Source organism: Berkeleyomyces rouxiae, assembly GCF_048999995.1.
Source record: "Berkeleyomyces rouxiae strain 22BRR77 chromosome Unknown BrBRR77_ptg000005l, whole genome shotgun sequence".
NCBI classification, from domain to species: domain Eukaryota; kingdom Fungi; phylum Ascomycota; class Sordariomycetes; order Microascales; family Ceratocystidaceae; genus Berkeleyomyces; species Berkeleyomyces rouxiae.
The window spans coordinates 57,534-78,149 of NW_027396495.1; the positions used below are offsets into that span (position 1 = coordinate 57,534).

A 20,616-nucleotide genomic window follows, 5' to 3' on the forward strand; every position below is an offset into this window, starting at 1 on the left:
CAGAGTACGAATGCACGTGGGGGTTGAAGTACGACTTCAAATACACTATCCTATTCACTGGCTTCAGTCACTAGATCATGCTAACGGGTCCTATTCGAGAGTTAGTTGTCAGTCGGACACATTTCTCGTCAAAATCTGCTCTAGTTCCTGACTCACGTGGGCTTGATCTAAAGACAGGGAAAGAGATTCCTCATCGCTAATTTGCGCAAATTCACCGTGCGACGAGGGCGTGCCAGCCTGAGCATAAGGCTCATCACTGTCAATATGTGATAACTTGGGGAAATGTCTACGATAGCTCCAATAGGCCACGAGAGATCCCAGAAGAGATCCAACAGTAACGTCATATACGTCATGCCGGTAATCTTCGCAACGACTGATAGCGATGAGAAGCGCTCCCATTACGGGGACAATACAGACGATGGCCTTTCCTAGATTACGGCGGCTGCGCATGTTGAAAATGTGAAGCTGACCAGCGAGCCATAATGACAAGAATCCAAGGCCAGCAAAGGCAAAAGAGGAGTGACCGCTTGGAAAAGATCGCCAGCCTTCCGTAAGTTTATGACCAGGAGGTGTCGTGCAAACTTCAATGCCCACGAGGGTATTCAAGGGTGTACCCTCAGCCGGCTTGCAGCGGTCAATCAAATCCGGCCGAGGACGGCCAACTGCATTTTTGATGATATCAGTGATCACAATGTTGACCAGAAGTGAAATCACAAAGCTGAGGTATGTTGTTTCATGTTTATGTGGCATAGCCCGTGTAGCTAGGTTGAAGGCGATAAGAATCCCAAGAGGGATATAAAGCGCCCAGACGAAGTTCATGACTAGACATAGTTACATGACATTAGAACAGAGCAGGTAATCTTAGGGTGTCGATAATACTAGGCCAGAATTATCTAAGCCATGAGAAAGAATAACGTGAGAGAAGATGACATGAGGCCAAGATGCACTGGGTGTCCCAGAACAAAGGATCATGTGTGCCTTGCTTGTAGTTGCCACTTACACACAGATACGTGTTCGAATTCAGCATGAGGAAATGAAATTTCGATGTTGTTGACATAGAACATCCGATGAAAGGGCTGTAGATGCACGATAACCTGAATCTCATGATGAGCAACGGCTCCATGTTTATGTAAACCCATGTAGCCATTCAATAGATTTGACATACCATAAGATACAACATGAGCAAAGCACCTATACCAATGTATTCGGCAGCATGGCTTCTCTATAGAAAAAATTAGTTAGTTTTATCTTGGTAGAACGCTTTAGTTACTAGGCAAAAAAACAAACCTTAAGGACAAATTCAACTGCAGATACAACACCGCTTTGTCGACCAACAGTAGATGCCATGAGGTCCAGACCGAGGTAGCGCGGGGGGAAATCAAAAAGAGTGAAGAAGAGATCAGGATCGCTGGGTCAGAGCCTATTATACTCCTACTTTCATAAGTGTACCAATCAGTATAAAATGAGCTCTGGACACCAATAACGAATGAGACACCCGAGATGTCGTCCAAAACGAACACAGTATGACTTGAATTAAGGGTTTGGTGTTCAGGGGTTCTACTGTGTAGCAACTGTGTATCACACTGTTGTGATATCAAGTCCCAGCCACAAAGCCAGCCACGGCTCAGCCACATCACGTGACTACATACCCCGCCTGCTCCTCCTAGCATACATGAACCCGTGCCCTGCTACATAGAACTCTCCCTTGAATATACTGAATTTCCATGCAAAATCTCAACAGGTTATGAGCCCTCGCTTTCACGAATTAAGGCACCCTCCCGTTATCACGATACAGCATCCGCTTGGTGCATACGCGAAAGCATAATTTTTTACCTCGTTTCTCCCTCTCAATCCCCTAAATTTTTTTCAAAATGGTCGATAAGAAGATCGTCAGAGGACTCACCATCGATACCAAAACTGTCGAACTGTCTCGCAATTGGTTGACAAACAAGGAGGTGATTGTTCCGCTCCAGGATGTCGAGACATCTATTACGCATAACAATCTCCCAGCGGTTGGCCAAGTTCCCTTTGTGAAATGGCTGAAGACTCTTCAGGAAATCATCATCATTTCCAACACCGCTGCCCTCTTTGTCGGCGACGACCTAGTCGACGTGACCTCTCACTCCCTGATTGCCAGAAACTGCTGGATGAAAGTTCTCAAGAAGTCCAGCCACAGAGTTACCTTCCGGGATGACATTTCTCTCAAGAAGATGCTCGAGAAGATCTCGGAATCAGCGGCAAAAATCGACAGAGCCACGGCCGCTGTAAAAATTAGAGAACTCGCGTCGTTGCAGATGAGGAACATTCACGAGCTTCCCAAGGTCATCACATTGATAAAGGATCGCGTTGCTATATGCGAGACTTATCTGACGGAACTGGGACTAATGCTGGCTCTGACCCTTCAACCGATACTCTCGCCGATCGATGGCCAACTGGCCGAAAGAGTTGACGAATGTACAACGGTTGATGAACTCCTCGATGTTCTGGACAATCGTGCACACTCACTAGTGGAGTCGACTGAGCCTAGCCTCAGCTGTGCTGGATGTGGGAAAGATGGCCACTCCGTGGAAGAGTGCAGGAGACGCTCCCGGAAGGGGAAAAGAAAGACCAAGGCGAAAGCCGAGGCAAAAGCCGAAGGAACCGTTAGTTCTCTTCGCACAGCGGAGGCCTTCCTCGTAGATAGTGGTGCAGATCACTCCATCCTCCCTGTCAAAGAACATTTTTCCTCGTATGTTCCAATCGCAAGTTACGTTAATGTAGTTGGTGACAAGCATGTGCAAGCCCTAGGCAGAGGTAGCGTCGAATTTCTCGATGATCAAGGAGTCACTGTCAAAATTGAAAACGTGCTCCACATACCTCAACAGGAAGCCATCATATCGGCTGGAGAACTTCTCTCTATGGGATACATGTTTGAAACGCTGGCCGACAAGGTCACACGCCTGAGCAACAACCAAGGCTCAACACTAACACTAAACATACGCAACAAGAGAATCTGGTACGACATACCAACTCCCAAGGTTTCATCCTTGAAGGCCGACCGAGACTGGCACCGCGCTTTTGCGCACATCAACACCCACTACGTGCAGCGCACTCTCGCTCAACACGGCTTGAAGCTTAAAGTCGACCACTCCAAATGTCAGTCGTGCATCAAGGCCAAGATCACACACAGCCCGAAAGCTACAACAGGGCTTCGGCGCGCCACAGAAGCGTTGGAATACCTTCATCTCGACCTGGTCGGTGGTAAAAACGCACTGCCCAAAGCCACATCATCAACAGACTTTCCTCTTGCAGACCAGTTCCTCTTGGTAGTCGACGAGTTCTCTCTATACAGATGGGCATTTCCTGTTCACAGTAAGAAGGATATAGCCATACTGATAGATAACTTTATCGAGCAGCTCAAAACTCAATTTGGACGACATCCCAAAGTCCTTCACTCCGATGATGCGTCTGAGTTCAAAAGCAGCAAATGTCTTGAGTTGGCAGAACGTCGAGGCATGCTGTGGCAACGCAGTGCTGCCTACGCTCACGAACAGAACGGCATCGTTGAAAGAAGCGTGCGAACGGTCTGTGAGGCACTGAGCGCTACCCACGAGTGTGCGAATCTTCCAAGCAAACTGTGGCCTGAAACGCTTCAAGGTGTCCTATATGTCCTCAACAGGACGGCAAACTCGGTGGTACCAACCTCACCATACCAGGTCGTCTACGGCAAACTACCGGATATTGGAAATCTCTATCCTATCGGTTGCCGCGCCGTTTGGCCGATGGAAGGCAAAAAGAACGGCAAGGTCCCGGTCAAAGGAGTCTCAGGTGTCTTACTAGGCTATCATTCCTCAAACTCGTGTTACGTTCTGGAAGATGGACCTGACAAGCGTGTCATTACGCGGCGTGATGTGTCCTGCAACGACAAAGTTTTCCCCTACAAGTCGTCCATTATGGCTTTAAAAGGCCAGCCTGAAATTTCTGTCTCGAAAGCCCTTACGGGCCCCGAAGAGGATAAGTGGCGCGACGCCATGCGCAAGGAAATAAACACCATTGAGTCCTACGGCTCCTGGGAGATTATTCCTGCCCACGCCGCCCCACGTCGACCCATGAACGGAAAATGGGTCCTTCGGAAGAAAGACGACGGAACGCACAAGGCCAGATGGTGCGCATGTGGCTATGATGAACAAATCAACTCGGATATAAGCGCTGATGTGCTTCATGGAGTTTCTCTCCGAATGGTGTTGGCTCTCATAGCATCTCGTGACTTGGTCTGTCACCATATTGACGTCAAATCCGCTTTTCTCAATGCAGAGCTTGAAAAACCGGAATACATTCGACCCCCCGACCACATGGGTTTCCCATCAGACTGTGTGCTTAAACTCAAGAAGGCCATATACGGTCTTCGGTCCGCTCCTAAGCGCTGGCAGCAGACGCTACAACAGCATCTGGGAAGCATTGGTTTCACCCCGCTGAAGAACGATGGAAACATCTTCTTCAATGGTCAAGTATGGATAGCTGTATATGTCGATGACATGCTAGTTCTTTCCAAGGAAACCAGTGACGTTCAAGATGTCATCGTACGTCTCGCCGCAATTGTGGATCTTCGTGACCTCGGCCCAGTTTCCACATTCCTGGGCATAAACATCCGTCACTCATCATCAGCCATCAACATTGACCAAAAATCGAAAATTGACAAACTAGTTGAGCGGATGAATCTATCACAGTGCCGAGGGTCGTCTATACCAATAAGCAACGACAACCTCATTGATCAGGAGAGTGAGCCTCTCTCCCAGAACGATCATGACACTTATAGAAGCATAGTTGGCTCGCTACTACACATTTCCCTTTACACGCGCCCTGATATTGCTTACACGGTGATGCGACTTGCCGCAAGAACGCACAACCCGACAGACGGCTGTCAGCAGGCTCTGAAACATTGTCTGAGATACCTGCACCGGACAGCTGCCCACAGTCTTGCGTTTCCCAAAACGCCAGGCAAAGATATCTTAGCATCTACCGACAGCAGCTGGGGCAACAATACCTCGTCACGAGCGGTGTCTGGGAATATGTTCCTCATAAACGGGGCACCGGTCATGTGGAGAGCGCGCAAGCAAACACTGACTGCACAAAGCACGTGTGAAGCTGAGTACGTCTCAGCGGCTGGACTGGCAACCACAGCTATCTGGCTCAAGCCACTGTTTGAAGAGCTGTTTGGGATTGAGGAATCGGCACCCATAAGGGTTCAGATGGACAACCAAAGTGCACTCGCTGTTGCCAATGGGTCCAAAGTGTCTACCCGGAACCGACACTTCCTCATCAAGCAGACATCACTCAGGGAAGCCATTGAGGCTAAGGTTATAAATGTCATATACACCCCCACAGATCAAATGATTGCTGACGGGCTCACAAAAGCCCTGCCCAAAGCAGCGTTTGACACATTTCTGTGTCGATTAGGCATGGAAAAGGGGGAGTGTTGTGATATCAAGTCCCAGCCACAAAGCCAGCCACGGCTCAGCCACATCACGTGACTACATACCCCGCCTGCTCCTCCTAGCATACATGAACCCGTGCCCTGCTACATAGAACTCTCCCTTGAATATACTGAATTTCCATGCAAAATCTCAACACACACACTCTTGCTGACATAATCACAAAAGCAAACTACATTTGGATACAGCCATGCAAAAAAAACAAAGTCAACATCACGAAATCGCCCATTCTCATATCATAACATATATACAGCAACTTTTTCCCCGACTTCGCAATGCTCAAATCAACATATAAGCCTTCTGCTAGCTCTGGCTCTGGCTCTGGCTCTGCGCCCCTCAAACCAGGATGGAGTGAACATAGAACCCCGTCTGGTCAACCCTACTATTATTGCGCCGAAACAAAGGAATCTACTTACAAAAGACCGATAGTCGAGCCTGTACCATCACCCCAAAAGAATTTGCCCATTTATCCTTCACTAGCAACACCAGCTGCTGCGAATGCCTTTATGGCCCAAGTAAACCCACAACACTTCCAGAACCCGAAACGCGACACACCCAAGAACGATCGACCTAAGCCCCAACCCGTCGACAAGCCTCGGAGTCAAGCCGTCATTCCGGGCCATGATGGGTGGTATCTCGTGTATACCAAGTACAATCGACGATTTGTCTACAATATAGTCCAGGGTGCTAGCTACTGGCGTATTCCTGAAAAACTCAAGGGAGCCATTCTCGAGATGGATAAGGCCAACATGTGCACAAAAATTGGAGATAATGTTATGACTGCCAAAAGCTCTCAAGGGGAAACTACCAAGCCCGCAGCTCAGGAGGCAAACTCTGATTCCGAATACGAGGAAATCGAAGTCACCGACGATGAGGACGAACCAATAAACTCTGAAGATCAGGAATATCGAGAGACGAAACGCTCAAGGACGGAAGAGCTCCAAGACTATGGTACCGTGGAGTTCACCGAAGAAGATATCATGCTCCAGCTTCAAGCTATGGGTGAGGGTGGGCTTGATGAGGAACAATATGAAGGGGGTGAATGGCAGGGGATGGAACAAGAGAAACTCAGCGAAGAAGATGCCAAAGCTCTTTTCTGGGATATGCTTGATGACTTTAAGATCAGTCCATTTAGCCCATGGGACAAGCTTATTGATGATGGAAAGGTGATTGATGACCCGCGGTACACTGTCCTGCAGACTACAAAAGCCCGGAAGGAATGCTGGGACGCATGGACACGGGAGAAGATCAGGATCCAAAAAGAGCGCCGTGCTACAGAGGAAAAACAAGATCCCAAGCTAGCTTATATTTCGTTCCTCAGCAAACATGCTTCCACAAAGCTCTTCTGGCCCGAGTTTAAGCGCAAGCATCGCAAGGAGGCTTGCATGACAGATCGCAACCTGGGTGACAAGGAGCGAGAAAAACTGTATCGCGAGTTTGTCAGTCGCCTGAAGATGTCACAAAGTCAGCGTAAGGCCGATCTCATTCTTCTGCTTAAATCACAGCCTCTGGCCATCCTTAACAATTCTGCAAACCCGACAAATCTGCCAACTGAACTTCGCGCTCACATGAAGTTTATTTCGGTTGAGCCTGCCATTCGAGACCCTCTGGTCGAGGCGTTCATCCAGGCACTTCCACCACCACCACAAGGCGACGATAGCGCAGGCGACGAGCCGGTTGATGAAGCGACAATTAAGGCCCGAGAAGCACGACAGAAACGAGAAAAGGCGCTCAGGGACAACGAGCAGCGGGCGGAATTCGAAAAGCGCAGGCAACGGCGAGAGCTAGAACACAGCAAACATGCCTTGAGCCAAGGACATATGGAACTTGAGGCAGCTATGCAAGTTGGAAAGCATGGTTTGCAAAGCCAGTTGACAAAGGATTAGTTAGTAGTCAGTGGTTAGTTATGGTTAGTTACTTGTGACCGATAGTTAGCGAAGCATTGAAGTTGTGTCTGATTCAACTGCATGAGAATGCAAGCAATACTGATACATTTCGGGTCTCCTGCTTACATGCCGTAGCAAACTCCATGTTTAGATGTCTATGTATCTACAGAAGGCCAGAAACAGAGTAAAAAGTAGTGTGTAAAGATTGAATGAAGTTTGTTGTTATGGACATGCAGGCCACATGATAATAACAGCGCTGGTGGCAGTGTTGCATGCAGCTAGCGCTCAGTCAAGCTTCATAGTGAGCAGGGGACGTAACTACTCATTACACGCATCTTCATGTATTACGTAGTTATACTAAGTGGTGAACCCAGTGTAAATGTCAAAATCTTGGAATGGGTCTTCTTGCATGTCTTAGGTACATGTAGTTAGTTGCGTGTAATAACTGCTGATAACCAGCATGTGTAGCAGCATCATGTTTGGGGGGATGCCACATATAGATAGAGAGAGATTCGGGGGCAGTGGATGGTATTTGTAGCTGGACGTTGCAGTGTACTACATACTTGACAAATAAAGTCTAACTATAAGGCAGCCGGCCTAAGTGACGAGATGATGTGTTGGTACCCTGTATATAATCGACTTGGCAAGTGAGTTCAACTCAAGACTTTTCACACAAGTGAGTGCGATACGGCATCACAGCACATATCCGGTTGTATAGGCGGCATCTGCGTTTGCTTGTTCAGCCAGTTTTGCAGCCCAAGTGTGCTGTAGCAGTTGATGCATGCATGCGATGCAGCCTGGAAGGATAGTGAGGCCTGTGTAGTTCCATCAGCCAATCATCCATTGATAATTGCGGGTTGTTGTATGGACTGTGTAGTGTTGGTGTTAAGCAACAAGAATAAATCGTTAGTCAATCGTGTAGCCAGAGGATAGGATTTCGGAATCTCTTGGCTCACCGAACAGTTCGGCCCATTTTTATCAGTGATATGATTGGCTTTCTGCAGACCTGCTGGGTTGCAGCAGCACAGCACAGCACGCTTGGCGTTGTTTGTATGGGCACCTTTGTATGGGCGCTTCTATGGCACCTCCTTGTCTTGTGCTAACTGTAAACCCTAGCACCAGAAAATATTCTCGGTAGCCAGCCATGGCTGGCCGTCCTCCCTTCTCCGCATTTTCTCCTTCATTCACCACTCACTATCTGACTTCGTATCTTCTCATCCCTTGCTGGGGCGCCTGTTGTCACACTCGCTGCATTTCCTGCTCAATAGCCTCCCGCTCTCCTTTTATGCTGCCAGCGCTACCAACACCATTTGCCGAACCATCCGCCCCCGCTGCTTGCCGCCCGTCTATTCACATTTCTCTCTCTCCTCTTCCAGCGTGACCCAAGACCAGTCCAGATCGGCCCAAACCATCTGGCCTGTGGTCGTGCGTGCATTTGATTTGTCGCCAAATAAATACGTCACCACCTCAACTACGGGTGCGATTTTTTTGATGTTGATTGCACGCCTATCTCCTATATTTTCAGGTCAGCCGTCCGGCCAATCGATCTATCATTGCCGGGATTCCATCTCTCTGCTGTAGCGTGTCCGTGTCAGCCCTGCTCAGGCCCAGCCTTTTCCTCCATCACCCGATATCACGAAGCGCGCTCGACATAAGGGTGACCGACCGACCAATACACCATTTACCCTGCCATCAAACCCCCCGTCTGCAGTCTTTACTGCCTCAACCGCGTACTACGTTACTTGCTCTCTCCACCACACACGCCACTAGAACACCGGTTCCTCTTCCCACCTGCTCTGGCCTTCACGATGCCCGCAACACCCAGCACTTCCAGTGCTACACCAACCACGCAGCCCACATCCTCCAACCACACCGTTGCTCTCCGCTGGGACGAGACAGCCTCGCCACAAGGCAGCAAAAGCATCCAGATGGCCGTTGCTGAATGCGTTGAGACAAAAACCGTCACGACAACGACCACAACCACCACCCGGACTTATCCCCCAATGTCTACCCGTCAATTAATGCCCCTTGACGCAAAAGAATATCCCCTAGCTAGTCAGCCTATCCCGAGAGATATACAGTCGGTAGCTTTGCAACTTCGCGAAATTGAGGCTGTCACCCAGGTATGTACCGTACCGTACCATGCCATCAAGGCGTGATACAGTTGCCACTTTGATCCAGATACAAAGAACAAAACAACCGAACGGGCTGTTCCGGTCTTTGCTTGCTTCGTTGTCTGGCAAAGGCCCTACTTCATATCTTGGTGTCTAGTATCACAGTCACGTACTCATGCCATTTATCTATATTCAACACATGTTTTGCATTGCCACTGACTCTCACTGCGAACTTCAGAAGCAACTCCTCCCCCAGGCATCACCCTCACCTGTCCCCTCCCGGCATCTCTCTACCGCGGATTCACCAACAGAAATCGTAGCGACGCGACGAAATCTCAGATCGGCATCACGGTCTGAGCCATCTGCCCTCCCCGCCCTCAGAAAGGCTGTGAGGAAATCTTCACGTCACACCACATCGTCAGATCGTTTGTTACGTTCTGTTGCAACCAACAGCCGCCGCGACATCGATTCTACCACCTCTCAGTGGCCCTCTACCCCAAATGCTCAAGACAGTCGCGCTGCCTCTCCCGCCAACATTTCCTCTTCCTTCGATACTTCCAGTCCCACAGATGAATCCTCAGCAAATCTGATTAGACCTAGTGCGGCTACGCCGCCAATCATTGCCAGTGATAACATGGCTTCTCAAGATATTGACGAGACCTTGTCGACCCAGGTTTCCCGCGCTTTGCACCCTATTCCACGCCCAGATGCTGTCGCTAGTCAGGATGCCAGCCTCCCTAGCCCTCGACTGTCACCTAAACTAGCTGCTCAAATGGATCCCGACTCTACTTCATTTGAGACTGAGGATATCAGCATTTCGGGGCTGGCTCGCAACACCATGGGATCGTTCGAGGATGAAGTTGATGCCCAGATGCAGCTCCGCGAACAATCTATGGCAGAACTCATGTACTCCGGTGAATTTAATCCCATGTCTATGATTGAGTCTTTTGATTCTATGCCAACCGATATGAAAACATTCATGATGTATCAATTTCTCCGTCGTTGCCCTCGCAAGACTCTACGCGTTGTAGTAAACGCCACAACCCCCGCCTTACAAAGCGACTTTCTACGGCTTTTACCCCTGGAACTTTCATATCAAGTCTTGTCATATCTTGATCATATCGATCTCTGTCGTGCTGCTCAAGTTTCTAAGCAATGGCGACACCTGGTAGATAGTAACGAAACCGGCTGGAAGAACTTGTTCGACAGAGATGGCTTCAAGCTTGCACCAGGCGAGCTTAAAAGAGCTATCACTCAAGGCTGGGGCTGGCAGGACCCAGTCGGCGCAAGCGGTGCAGAAGTTGACCTCAGCACACAACATCGTCTTAGTGTCGCAGAGTCCGAACTTACGCGCACTTCCCCTAAAATGGATATATCTCCGGTTCGCCCCCGACTACCAAAGCGCAAGCGAATGACAAGTATGTCCAGCGAGCGGCTCAAAAGACGCGCCCAGCGGGATATTCAAGGCACCCAGAATGGTCGGTTATTTCTGTCTCAATCAGAGGGCCCTTTATCAGCCGCAAATTCGGCTGCACTTGCTGTACCAGACCCAAAGATTGGCCTTGATAGTCTCCGTACACTTCACCTCTACAAGTCTTTGTACCGCCGATACTACATGATCCGTCAGAGCTGGATGAATGGAAAGGTCAAGCCCAAACACATTGCTTTTGCTGCTCACCCCCGACACGTTATAACATGTCTTCAATTTGACGAAGATAAGATTATCACGGGTAGCGATGACACAGAGATCCATGTGTATGATACTGCCACAGGACAGTTCCGACAAAAGCTTCAAGGACATGAAGGAGGCGTTTGGGCTCTACAGTATGAAGGCAACACACTGGTATCTGGCTCTACCGATCGTACTGTTCGCGTATGGAACATCGAGAAGGGAATCTGCACACAGGTGTTTCATGGGCACACTAGTACGGTAAGATGCCTCCAGATCCTCATGCCATCGGAGATTGGCCATGATGCTCAAGGTAGCCCTGTGATGATGCCACGCCATCCTTTAATCATTACCGGCTCCCGCGACTACCACCTCCGTGTGTGGCGGCTACCTGAAGCCAATTCCAGCAGATGGAATCAGACATCCCCAGTCAGCGACAACGACTGCCCTTATTTTATTCGAGCACTGCAAGGCCACACTCACTCTGTGCGAGCAATTGCTGCACATGGTGATACTCTGGTGTCCGGAAGTTATGACAATACCGTGCGCGTCTGGAAAATAAGCACGGGTGAATCTTTGCACATTCTCGGTGGTCACAACCAAAAGGTGTACAGCGTAGTTTTTGATCATGAACGAAACCGCTGTATATCGGGTAGCATGGATAGCATGGTAAAGGTTTGGGATCTTGAAACCGGATCTTGCCTATTCACCCTAGAGGGACACACACACCTTGTCGGTCTCCTAGATCTACGTGAAGGTCGTCTTGTATCTGCTGCAGCAGACAGTACCTTGCGTATCTGGAACCCAGAGAACGGTGCTTGCCGAACGGTTCTTGCTGCTCACACTGGGGCCATAACCTGCTTTCAACACGATGCACGCAAAGTCATCAGTGGCTCTGAAAAGGCCGTCAAGATGTGGGACATTCAGACTGGCCAGTGTGTGAAGGATCTCCTGACCAACCTTACGGCCGTGTGGCAAGTGAAGTTTGACGATCGACGATGCGTTGCGGCAGTCCAGCGTGATGCTCTTACATATGTGGAGGTTAGTACTTGATTTCAGGTGTGTCATGCTCATAACTGTGGCTTTTATACTGACTTGCTGTCAACAGATTTTGGATTTCGGCGCCATCCGAGATGGAACTCCCCCGGAAGAGCTGGGCCGTCGTATGTTAGTAAACGAAGCTCACGTGCGTAGCCTGTTGGCACAACAGGCCGAGTAATACTGTGTTATTGGGGTGACAAGAGATTTACATGCTGATCATTCCATTGTGAATGAAAAACTGCTATCAATGTTTGGGATAGCGAGTTTGGTTTTATATTGTCATAGCTTGGACTTGCGAAGCTTTTGGGTGGAAGTTATCTTTCATTTGCAAGCTGCTCTTTTTTCTCTTTACTCAGAGTCATTGTTTGGGATTGGATTCTTTTTTTTTGGTGGGAGGGGGAAGCAAGGGGCTAGTCTTTCATTGGAGTTTGGCGCATTTATTACAGCATCTTTAACGTCTATTTAAGATCGTGTTACTAGTGCCGCTTTCTAGTACAACAGGTGAAAGTATTATGACGAAATGTCCAACACAGGTGTACCAAGGGACATTTGGATGGACATTCGGTGCGAAACTCGCCAACGTGTATAATTTGAAGAACCAGACTTCGACCTGGTCTCAATCAACTTCTACCTGTAGATTATAGATCTTGACTTTATGTCCTAAAATGGAAGCTATGTCAATGAGTCTTGGGGTTTGTCACGAAGTACTATCTATGTGATTTTTCAAAGCATATAAAAGAGAAAGCAGGGAAATGAATCTGATTTTTTTAAGCTTTCAAAGTATAGAAAGGACTTTTCTTGACTGTATTTTCCGTAACGGATCTTCTTCGAAAGCCATGACACGATAGTTACAGGAACTCTGTTCCGATGAGGAAGAATTAAGACGCAAACAAATACAACGACCTCAACAACAATAGTTAGCAGGAACCCTGTATTCAGTCTGCTCAACCAGGCAGACAAAAAATCTCAAGTAACACAGGTTCTTGTGATGATTTTGCATGGGAATTAAATATATCAAGGAAAAACTCTACGGAGCCGAGACATGTGGTGATATACACTCGGTGAGAGGAATGTGGTGTGGCTGCACTGTGGCGGAGGCTTAATATCTCAACACAGATATGTGTGCTTAGTCACACCGTTGCAACCGCTGCAAAATAATTAGTGCTTACAAAGTATCAAAGCGTGTAAATTACCACTGCGCCAAAAAGACAAATGTTTATTTGGACTTGCTTACTTAGTAGGGCTTCTATCTTCCATTATGTACATACATACGCTGGGCTCTCATAGCCACTGTGCTGTATGCTAACTGGGTAACTTGGCCTCTTTTGTAGTGATCCTAACAGCGATAGTTTGACACGAAGCAAGTGACATATTACTTGTGCTACGCCCCACTTATATTAATGACTATAAAGTGGGGATGCCCCATCACGCGACCTTAACTTTTTGACTTTCGGGCAGAATATACTATGACACTGACGCCAGGTAACCCTACACTGCTTGCAAGAACTACAATTTGAGATTTAGCACCGCTGCACTACAGGCGAGGGGCTGGGAACTTATTTTAGTAAGTAGGTGCAAAATAATAACCCCGCGTTCAAAACTATCAGTGATTAATAGGAGGACTCACTGTTGTCCTGTACGGAGAAGTATCCGGAACGTCACAAGTTCAGAGAGTTCAATGAAAGAGAATGTATTCAATGAAGGGGAAGAAAGGCGAACGATGATCGATGCCTTCTATTCTAGATACTATGGAAGAGAGGGAGAGAGCAGCCCTTTTATGCCCAGCAGTCCATTGATGTCTTGTGCTAGAGTCAAGTAGTAGTCGGAGGAGAATGCCTAGTGAAGCTTAGAAGCAAAGTCTAGTCCGAGCAAGAAAAGGAGAAGTACGGCCTTTTGTCGTTCAGCTTCCACTAGGTTGGGAACTTTTACAATGGCGTTCCTTTTGTGGCGATTTGTGATGTTAGAACGTGAACGAGTTGAAGGCAATTCCGATGTAGTCAGAGGAGCACAACCCTAAGATGCTTCTATTTGTAGGGTTGGCATGCTGACAATATCAACAAAAACAACCAAAACTTGAATCCACTCTCAGCGTTCAAAGGCCTCGATATCTCTCCCCAGGACTTCAAAAATACCAAACAAATCAACAAACACGTTCAATGACCCCAAGGTCTTAGATCTTTACCTAAACGAAATCAACGGCGTGTACAATTCTATCCCATTGAAGCTAACAGAGTAACGCTCAAAATGACACGCTATTTTTCTGACACCATATACACTCTCTTCTTGGGCATCGCTCTGGCGTCTATGATCCGTATGTCTTTTTTCTTCTTCTTTCTTCGCTGCCCTTGTATCTGTTGACTCTAACAAGCAGTATTTCATTGACGACAGTCGTGGATCTTGTGCCGTTTTATCCTTCGCGGCTCTGGGCTATGCCCAACGCGCCGCTTTCGTTCCTAAACTCCATCAGACAGTTCTACATTGACACATACAACGATCCGTACTTTACCAGCACACACCCCAGCTGGTTCGACCTCTTCACCTACATCGAGCTCTTTTACCAGTTCCCCGCCGCGGCCTACCTGCTGTTCCAATTTCTCACCGAGAAAAATATCTCGGGGACCACTGAGCTGCATGCGCTTGTGTTCAGTTTAGGCTTTGCCTTGACCACGTTAACATGCGTGTGGGATGTCCAGTACTGGGACCCGGCCGTCTACAGCGCTCCTAAAAAGTTGGAGTTTATGGGCCTCATTTACGGACCCTTTTTCCTGATTCGTAAGGAACACGTCTTCGCATAATATGAGATATTTGCTAACTATATCTAAGCTGGGATCATGGCTGTTGACATGTTCTTACGGCTTCAGAACCGACTATCCCTAGTCATATCCAAAGACAGGAAGAATATGTGAATACTGTTCGAGCAGCAGCTTCCCTCTTCTTTGTAACAAAAAATCCAAAATAAAACAAAGAAAGAAAAGGAAACAAAGAAGAAAACAACATCTACTTATTCTGTTCCACTCAGTCCATCTTTCTCAATATCGTCAAAAGTCCAAGAGGTTATCAGCCCGGACGTTTCATCTACGCCAGCTTCACCTTTAGACAGGCGTGATCATGTCTCTCAAGATCACTCTTGTTTCTTCCAAGAACTTTTACCTCCTCTACTCCTGTTAGAATGGTATCACCGCCGTATACCTGAGACTATGGGCCGCCATGTTCAAACCGGACTACCGACTCTCGAAACCCCCGAGGACGGACTCCTGGACGCCTGAACTTGTGAACCCATGCACCGGTTTCACGATCTAGACGACGTTTCGTGGGTAATGGGAAAGGTGTATAAAGAGCAGGTGCTCCCTCTCCGTTGTGATGGAAAGTCGAGGAAATATTTAGATCATCCTCTTCGAGTTCAGTATCAATTCAATCAATTCTTCTTTCTTCTCTTCCATACGACTAAGTCTATTAGGTTATGAGCCCGGCCCTCTTCCTCTGCCATTACAACATCTGAGTCAGTCCTCTTACTTTTTTACTACTACTCTTCTTTTCCTCCTCACCCTTATCAATCCAACATGAGCCCCGCTCCTGTACCCTCCATCATGCCTTCACTTCCCACGATTCCCGTTCTTACGGAAGAAAGTGACTTCAAGGAATGGAAGAGCCGCTTCCTCTTTCTGGCGAATACTTGCCAATTCCTACCTTTAGTCGACCAGCCTCTTGCTGAAATCGAAGACATGTCCGAGGCTACCAAAAGATCTCTCACTACGAGAGCAAAGGAGGCCCTATTTCTAAACATCAACGGCCCTCTCCGTGAATGCGTTACTGGGAATTTCCAGAGCGACGATAAAGCCGAGATATACACACTTTTGGCCGAACTCGAAAAGCACTTCGGTAAACAAGGTTTCCATGGAAAAGCCCTAGCCTGGAGCGCTCTTCAAGAACTCAACACCCCCTCCATTACTTCCAACCCGATTGAATATTCACAGCGGGCTAAGGAAGCATTCATCAACATAGCCGCGAACGGCCGCGAAGTCCCTGCAGCCGACCAAATCGCCTGGATAAGCGGTGGTCTTCGTTCTCTTTATCCGGAATGGTATCAAACCCAAAGATCCAGATTCTTCGAACTTCTCTCTGAATATTGGCTTTCTGTCTTCAAATTCTTGGCAGAAATAAAGAATACTCTTCTTCCGAAAACCGTACAAAACACAATCGACCCTGAGGTCTCTTTCGCGAACGCCACAAAGCGGAAGAACAACAGACATGGAAGAAAATCCAACAAACGTCAGAAGCGAATGGACGGAAAACCCACCAACAAATGGTGCTCCCTGCACAAAACTCAAAGTCACACGGATGAAGAATGCAATGCCCAGAAAGGAGCGCAGCAGAATAAAGAACAAAACAAGCCCGATAAGTCAGGTCCCGGTTGGAGTTACGCCAACTCAACCTTGGCCTTTGACACTACCGCGCTCGGCCGTGCCCTTGACACCGTCGGCCTCGGGCAGACCATTGACGACGCTTGGTTCGTCGATTCTGGTGCGTCATTCCACATGACCCCCCGTCGCGATCTTCTCCAAGGATTCACACCTGCCCAGACTTCAGAGCTGATACAAGGCTCCGGTGGCCAACTTGAAATCAAGGGACATGGCCAGGTAAGGATAACGTGCAATGGACGTGTCCTAACCCTCCCTCGAGTAGCCTACGTCCCCAAACTCGCACACAACCTACTCTCGGTATCACAGATCTTGAAAACTGGTACCGATGTGAGTTTCAAAAGAAAGACTTTAACAAGCCCAAATGGACACACAATGGGCACTCTACGAGAAGCCTGCGGTATCTACCTCTTGAACGGACGGGCACAACAATATTCGATCAGATCAAAGAAAGCACTTGCAGCTGTTAACAAGCAGTTTGCCCCGCATGTCTCCTCAGTCTCTGCTGCACTGTGGCATAGAAGACTCGGACATGCTTCGCCAGAGTACGTCAAACGCACCATTGAGAAAACGACTGGGATGATAGTCTCAATCGATGATCTAAGTGATCACGCCTGCGAGGTCTGTTTGAGCACAAAATCACAGGCCCAGCCATACACTGCCATTCCGGACGAACAAAGTCCTAAACTGCTGGGAGACCGCATACATGCCGATTTGATGGGACCAATCACTCCTGTCAGCCAAGGCGGTCTCCAGTACGTCTTAGTAGTGGTTGACGCTGCAACTCATTACACCTGGACACGGTGCACAAGCGACAAACGGTCAACAACAATAAAACAAGCGATGCAGGGGATCTTTGCCTTCATCCAAACTCAGTTCCAACGACCAATCAAGTCGGTACAAATCGACGGAGGACTAGAGTTTGCAGAGATCTCCAGCGAACTAATATCAAAAGGGACAATAATCCGGCGGTCTGCCCCCTACGCGCACAGCTCTAATGGGCTTGCAGAGCGTAGCAACCGCACAATTACGACACGGGCGTGATCGATGCTAGCAGACTCGCCACTGCCAAATACGTTCTGGCCACACGCCATAGAAACAGCAACGTTTGTTAGCAATCGAATCGCTTCAAGGGCCAACAAGTGGCTTACTCCCCACGAGTCCCTCTACGGGAAAGCCCCTTACAACGGAAACTTGGTCACGTTTGGAGCGACCGCCCATGTCCACACCTCACCTGAAGAGCGAGCACTCTTCAAACACGCCGATGGGCACACCCACGGCCGTGGTGCCAAGTTCCCCACCCGCAGGCGCAAAGGATACTTCCTTTCGCATGTCGGCTCACGGATGTACAAAGTCTATATTCCCGACTTGGACAAGATTGTTCTAACGAGGAACGTGAGATTCGACGAGAATCCTATGCAGGGGGGATATGAAAAGATGGAACTCGAGCCAGTAAGTCACCTCAAGATTAACCATGGAAACAAAGTATACCTTTCTACTCACAATGCTCCGGCATTACTTCCGTTTTCCATCTCCAGTTCCACTTCTCAAAGGGGTGATCTAGCCCAGGATTTCACCGAGAATCCCACACCACGAGCTACGGGGTCGCTCCAAGGCACATCGCTGCCATTTGCCACGCGGTCTCTCCCAGAAACCCGCCGGCTTCAAGACGTGACGACGTCTGGCCCAGCGCCACAATCTGCTACAGAGTCCCTCCTAGACACTCGTCAGCTCACAGGCGCATCGCCACCACAACACTCGACTTCCCGTCGTCAGCGCAGGCGCTCTCGACACATACACACCAAAGCTCCCCGCATCAGACGGCCGGAAGCAAGGCCCAGAGTCCGTCGTACAGCGGAAGAGCTGCGACAAAACATGTCACTGGAGGAAGTCAGGCGTCTACGAGAACAGCAGAAGCAACAGGTCAGTTCGACAGAACAACACAACGAACCAAATGAGAATACGTTGACCCACTATACAGACCCGGAACTGCCCATGGAGAACGCAAGCAGCAATGAACAGCCCATCCTTCTACCCTCGTCCTCTGAGCCGCTCTCTTCAATCCCTCCGACTTCCGACCATGACTACGATGCCGAGGCCGACCTCAAAGAATTGGAGTCCCCACTCAACCCGACATTGGCCTTAGGGACGAGACAGGTAGTAAGTGAGGATCCCAAGACTTACAGGCAAGCCCAGGCGTCGCCCTATGCGGCACAATGGTTGGAAGCCATGCGAGAGGAAATGAATGCTCATGGAAAGATGGGTACGTTCACCATGGAGGCACCTCCAAAGGGTGCAAAGACTCTACCAAGTAAGTGGGTATACACAACAAAACGGAACCTAGATGGCACAATTGCCCGTCACAAGGCAAGATGGGTTGTAATGCGGTAACTTTCAGCATCCTACAGAATTCGAAACCTTCGCCGCCGTAGCCTCCGCCGGCAGTCTCTGAATGGTCCTTGCTATTGCTGCAATAAACCGCTGGCACATCAAGCAGGCCGACGTTGAGACCGCCTTCCTTCACGGTATCATCAAAGATGAGGAGCAGGTCTTTGTCAGGTTGCTGGACGGTCTTGTGCCGGACCAGCCTGGTCAAGTCTGTCGACTCAAGAAGGCCCTCTACGGACTGCGACATTCCCCCCGTCGCTGGTACGAAAGTTTTGAAGGCTTTATAAGGTCGAAAGGTTACACGTCTCTCATCGGCGACCCATGCATTTTCAAACGAGGTTCCGGCGATCGCCTCGCCATAGTTGTGCTATACGTGGACGACATTCTCATCATCGGTTCATCCACCCGAGAGCTCCTGTCAGCCTACGACGAGCTCCACGATCGTTTTCCCATGGACTATCGAATATCGGTCAATACCTCGGGATGGAAGTTGGACATGACCCCAAGACCGGAACGGTCACCATGAGACAGCAGGTATACATCGAGAGGTTGCTTGTACGATTCGGTGTCGACAAGTGCACTCCGCGAAAGACCCCCATGGTCAAGAAAACTTTTGCCTTGCTGTTTCCAAAGAGCAATGAAGCTCACCACGGTACCCATCACCTGTGCGAAGAAGATAAGGCCCAATATCAAAAACTAGTGGGTAGCTTCCAGTGGCTGTCAACGATGACCCGGCCAGATATCACGTTTGCAACCTCCCTCCTTGCGCGTTTCGTTAATTCCCCTACAGAGTCACACCTCCAGGCTGCCAAATACTTACTGAGGTACCTGAGAGGCACCATCACACGTGGCCTGTACTACTCAGCGCAAGGGGATCAGGGTCTCCAAGCATTTACCGACGCCGCGTACGCCGACGATCTCATAGATCGAAAGTCGACATCGGCGTACCTATTCAAATTAGCCGGCGCGCCTATAGCTTGGAAATCCCAGAAGCAGATCATCCTGAGCGGCTCTACAGCAGATGCTTAATACGTCGCTGCAAGCGAAGCTACGAAAGAGGCCGACTATCTTCTCCGAATATTGACAAAACTGGGGCATAATGTACATCGCCCCCTTCCCCTGTTCTGCGACAGCACAAAGGCAATCGCCAGGTCCACGACAGATGTGGTAAACCGCCGTTCCCGGTACTTGGATATCACATAGCATCAGATACGGGAAGCCACGCAAAGCGGTTGGCTGATGCCTACTTACACACGCACCGAAGATATGGTCGCTGACGGACTTACCAAGCCGTTAGAAGACAAGAACCATCAAACCTTCGTCCGCCTCCTAGGCCTCTCTGACGACACGATATAGATATACGTCGAAGGTGTGTGTTAGAATAGTATCACCGCCGTATACCTGAGACTATGTGCCGCAATGCTGAAACCGGACTACCGACTCTCGGACCACCCGAGGCCGGACTCCTGGATGCCTGAGCTCGTGAACCCGTGCGCCGGTTTCACGATGTAGACAACATTTCGTGATTAATGGGAAAGATGTATAAAGAGCAGGTGCTCCCTTTCGCTTGTGGTGAAAAGTCTAGGAAATAATATCAGACCATCTTCTTCTTGTTCAGCATCAATTCAA

At 48.9% G+C, this 20,616-nt stretch overlaps 7 protein-coding genes across 7 annotated transcripts; 6 read left to right on the forward strand and 1 right to left on the reverse strand.

Annotated features, from left to right (window-relative positions):
• Nucleotides 1–75: 75 nt before the first annotated feature.
• BROUX77_005136 (uncharacterized protein) lies at nt 76–1,347 on the reverse strand (the record flags this gene model as incomplete). The annotated part of the gene is made up of 5 exons (XM_073749976.1): nt 76–90; nt 157–821; nt 1,001–1,094; nt 1,166–1,222; nt 1,288–1,347. The coding sequence occupies 5 exons, from the start codon at nt 1,345–1,347 to the stop codon at nt 76–78; spliced, it is 891 nt and encodes a 296-aa protein (XP_073604022.1).
• A 524-nt stretch (nt 1,348–1,871) lies between these two features.
• BROUX77_005137 (uncharacterized protein) lies at nt 1,872–5,510 on the forward strand (the record flags this gene model as incomplete). The annotated part of the gene is made up of 1 exon (XM_073749977.1): nt 1,872–5,510. One exon carries the CDS (start codon nt 1,872–1,874, stop codon nt 5,508–5,510), a length of 3,639 nt encoding a protein of 1,212 aa, XP_073604023.1.
• Nucleotides 5,511–5,746: 236 nt separating this feature from the next.
• On the forward strand, nt 5,747–7,357 carry BROUX77_005138 (uncharacterized protein; the record flags this gene model as incomplete). Its single annotated transcript, XM_073749979.1, has 1 exon — nt 5,747–7,357. One exon carries the CDS (start codon nt 5,747–5,749, stop codon nt 7,355–7,357), a length of 1,611 nt encoding a protein of 536 aa, XP_073604024.1.
• A 1,808-nt stretch (nt 7,358–9,165) lies between these two features.
• On the forward strand, nt 9,166–12,359 carry BROUX77_005139 (uncharacterized protein; the record flags this gene model as incomplete). The annotated part of the gene is made up of 3 exons (XM_073749980.1): nt 9,166–9,480; nt 9,710–12,181; nt 12,249–12,359. 3 exons carry the CDS (start codon nt 9,166–9,168, stop codon nt 12,357–12,359), a joined length of 2,898 nt encoding a protein of 965 aa, XP_073604025.1.
• A 2,066-nt stretch (nt 12,360–14,425) lies between these two features.
• BROUX77_005140 (uncharacterized protein) lies at nt 14,426–15,087 on the forward strand (the record flags this gene model as incomplete). The annotated part of the gene is made up of 3 exons (XM_073749981.1): nt 14,426–14,492; nt 14,570–14,953; nt 15,005–15,087. 3 exons carry the CDS (start codon nt 14,426–14,428, stop codon nt 15,085–15,087), a joined length of 534 nt encoding a protein of 177 aa, XP_073604026.1.
• Nucleotides 15,088–15,741: 654 nt separating this feature from the next.
• Nucleotides 15,742–18,990, forward strand: BROUX77_005141 (uncharacterized protein; the record flags this gene model as incomplete). Its single annotated transcript, XM_073749982.1, has 3 exons — nt 15,742–16,818; nt 16,909–17,354; nt 17,733–18,990. 3 exons carry the CDS (start codon nt 15,742–15,744, stop codon nt 18,988–18,990), a joined length of 2,781 nt encoding a protein of 926 aa, XP_073604027.1.
• Nucleotides 18,991–19,470: 480 nt separating this feature from the next.
• On the forward strand, nt 19,471–20,016 carry BROUX77_005142 (uncharacterized protein; the record flags this gene model as incomplete). Its single annotated transcript, XM_073749983.1, has 1 exon — nt 19,471–20,016. The coding sequence occupies one exon, from the start codon at nt 19,471–19,473 to the stop codon at nt 20,014–20,016; it is 546 nt and encodes a 181-aa protein (XP_073604028.1).
• Nucleotides 20,017–20,616: the final 600 nt, after the last annotated feature.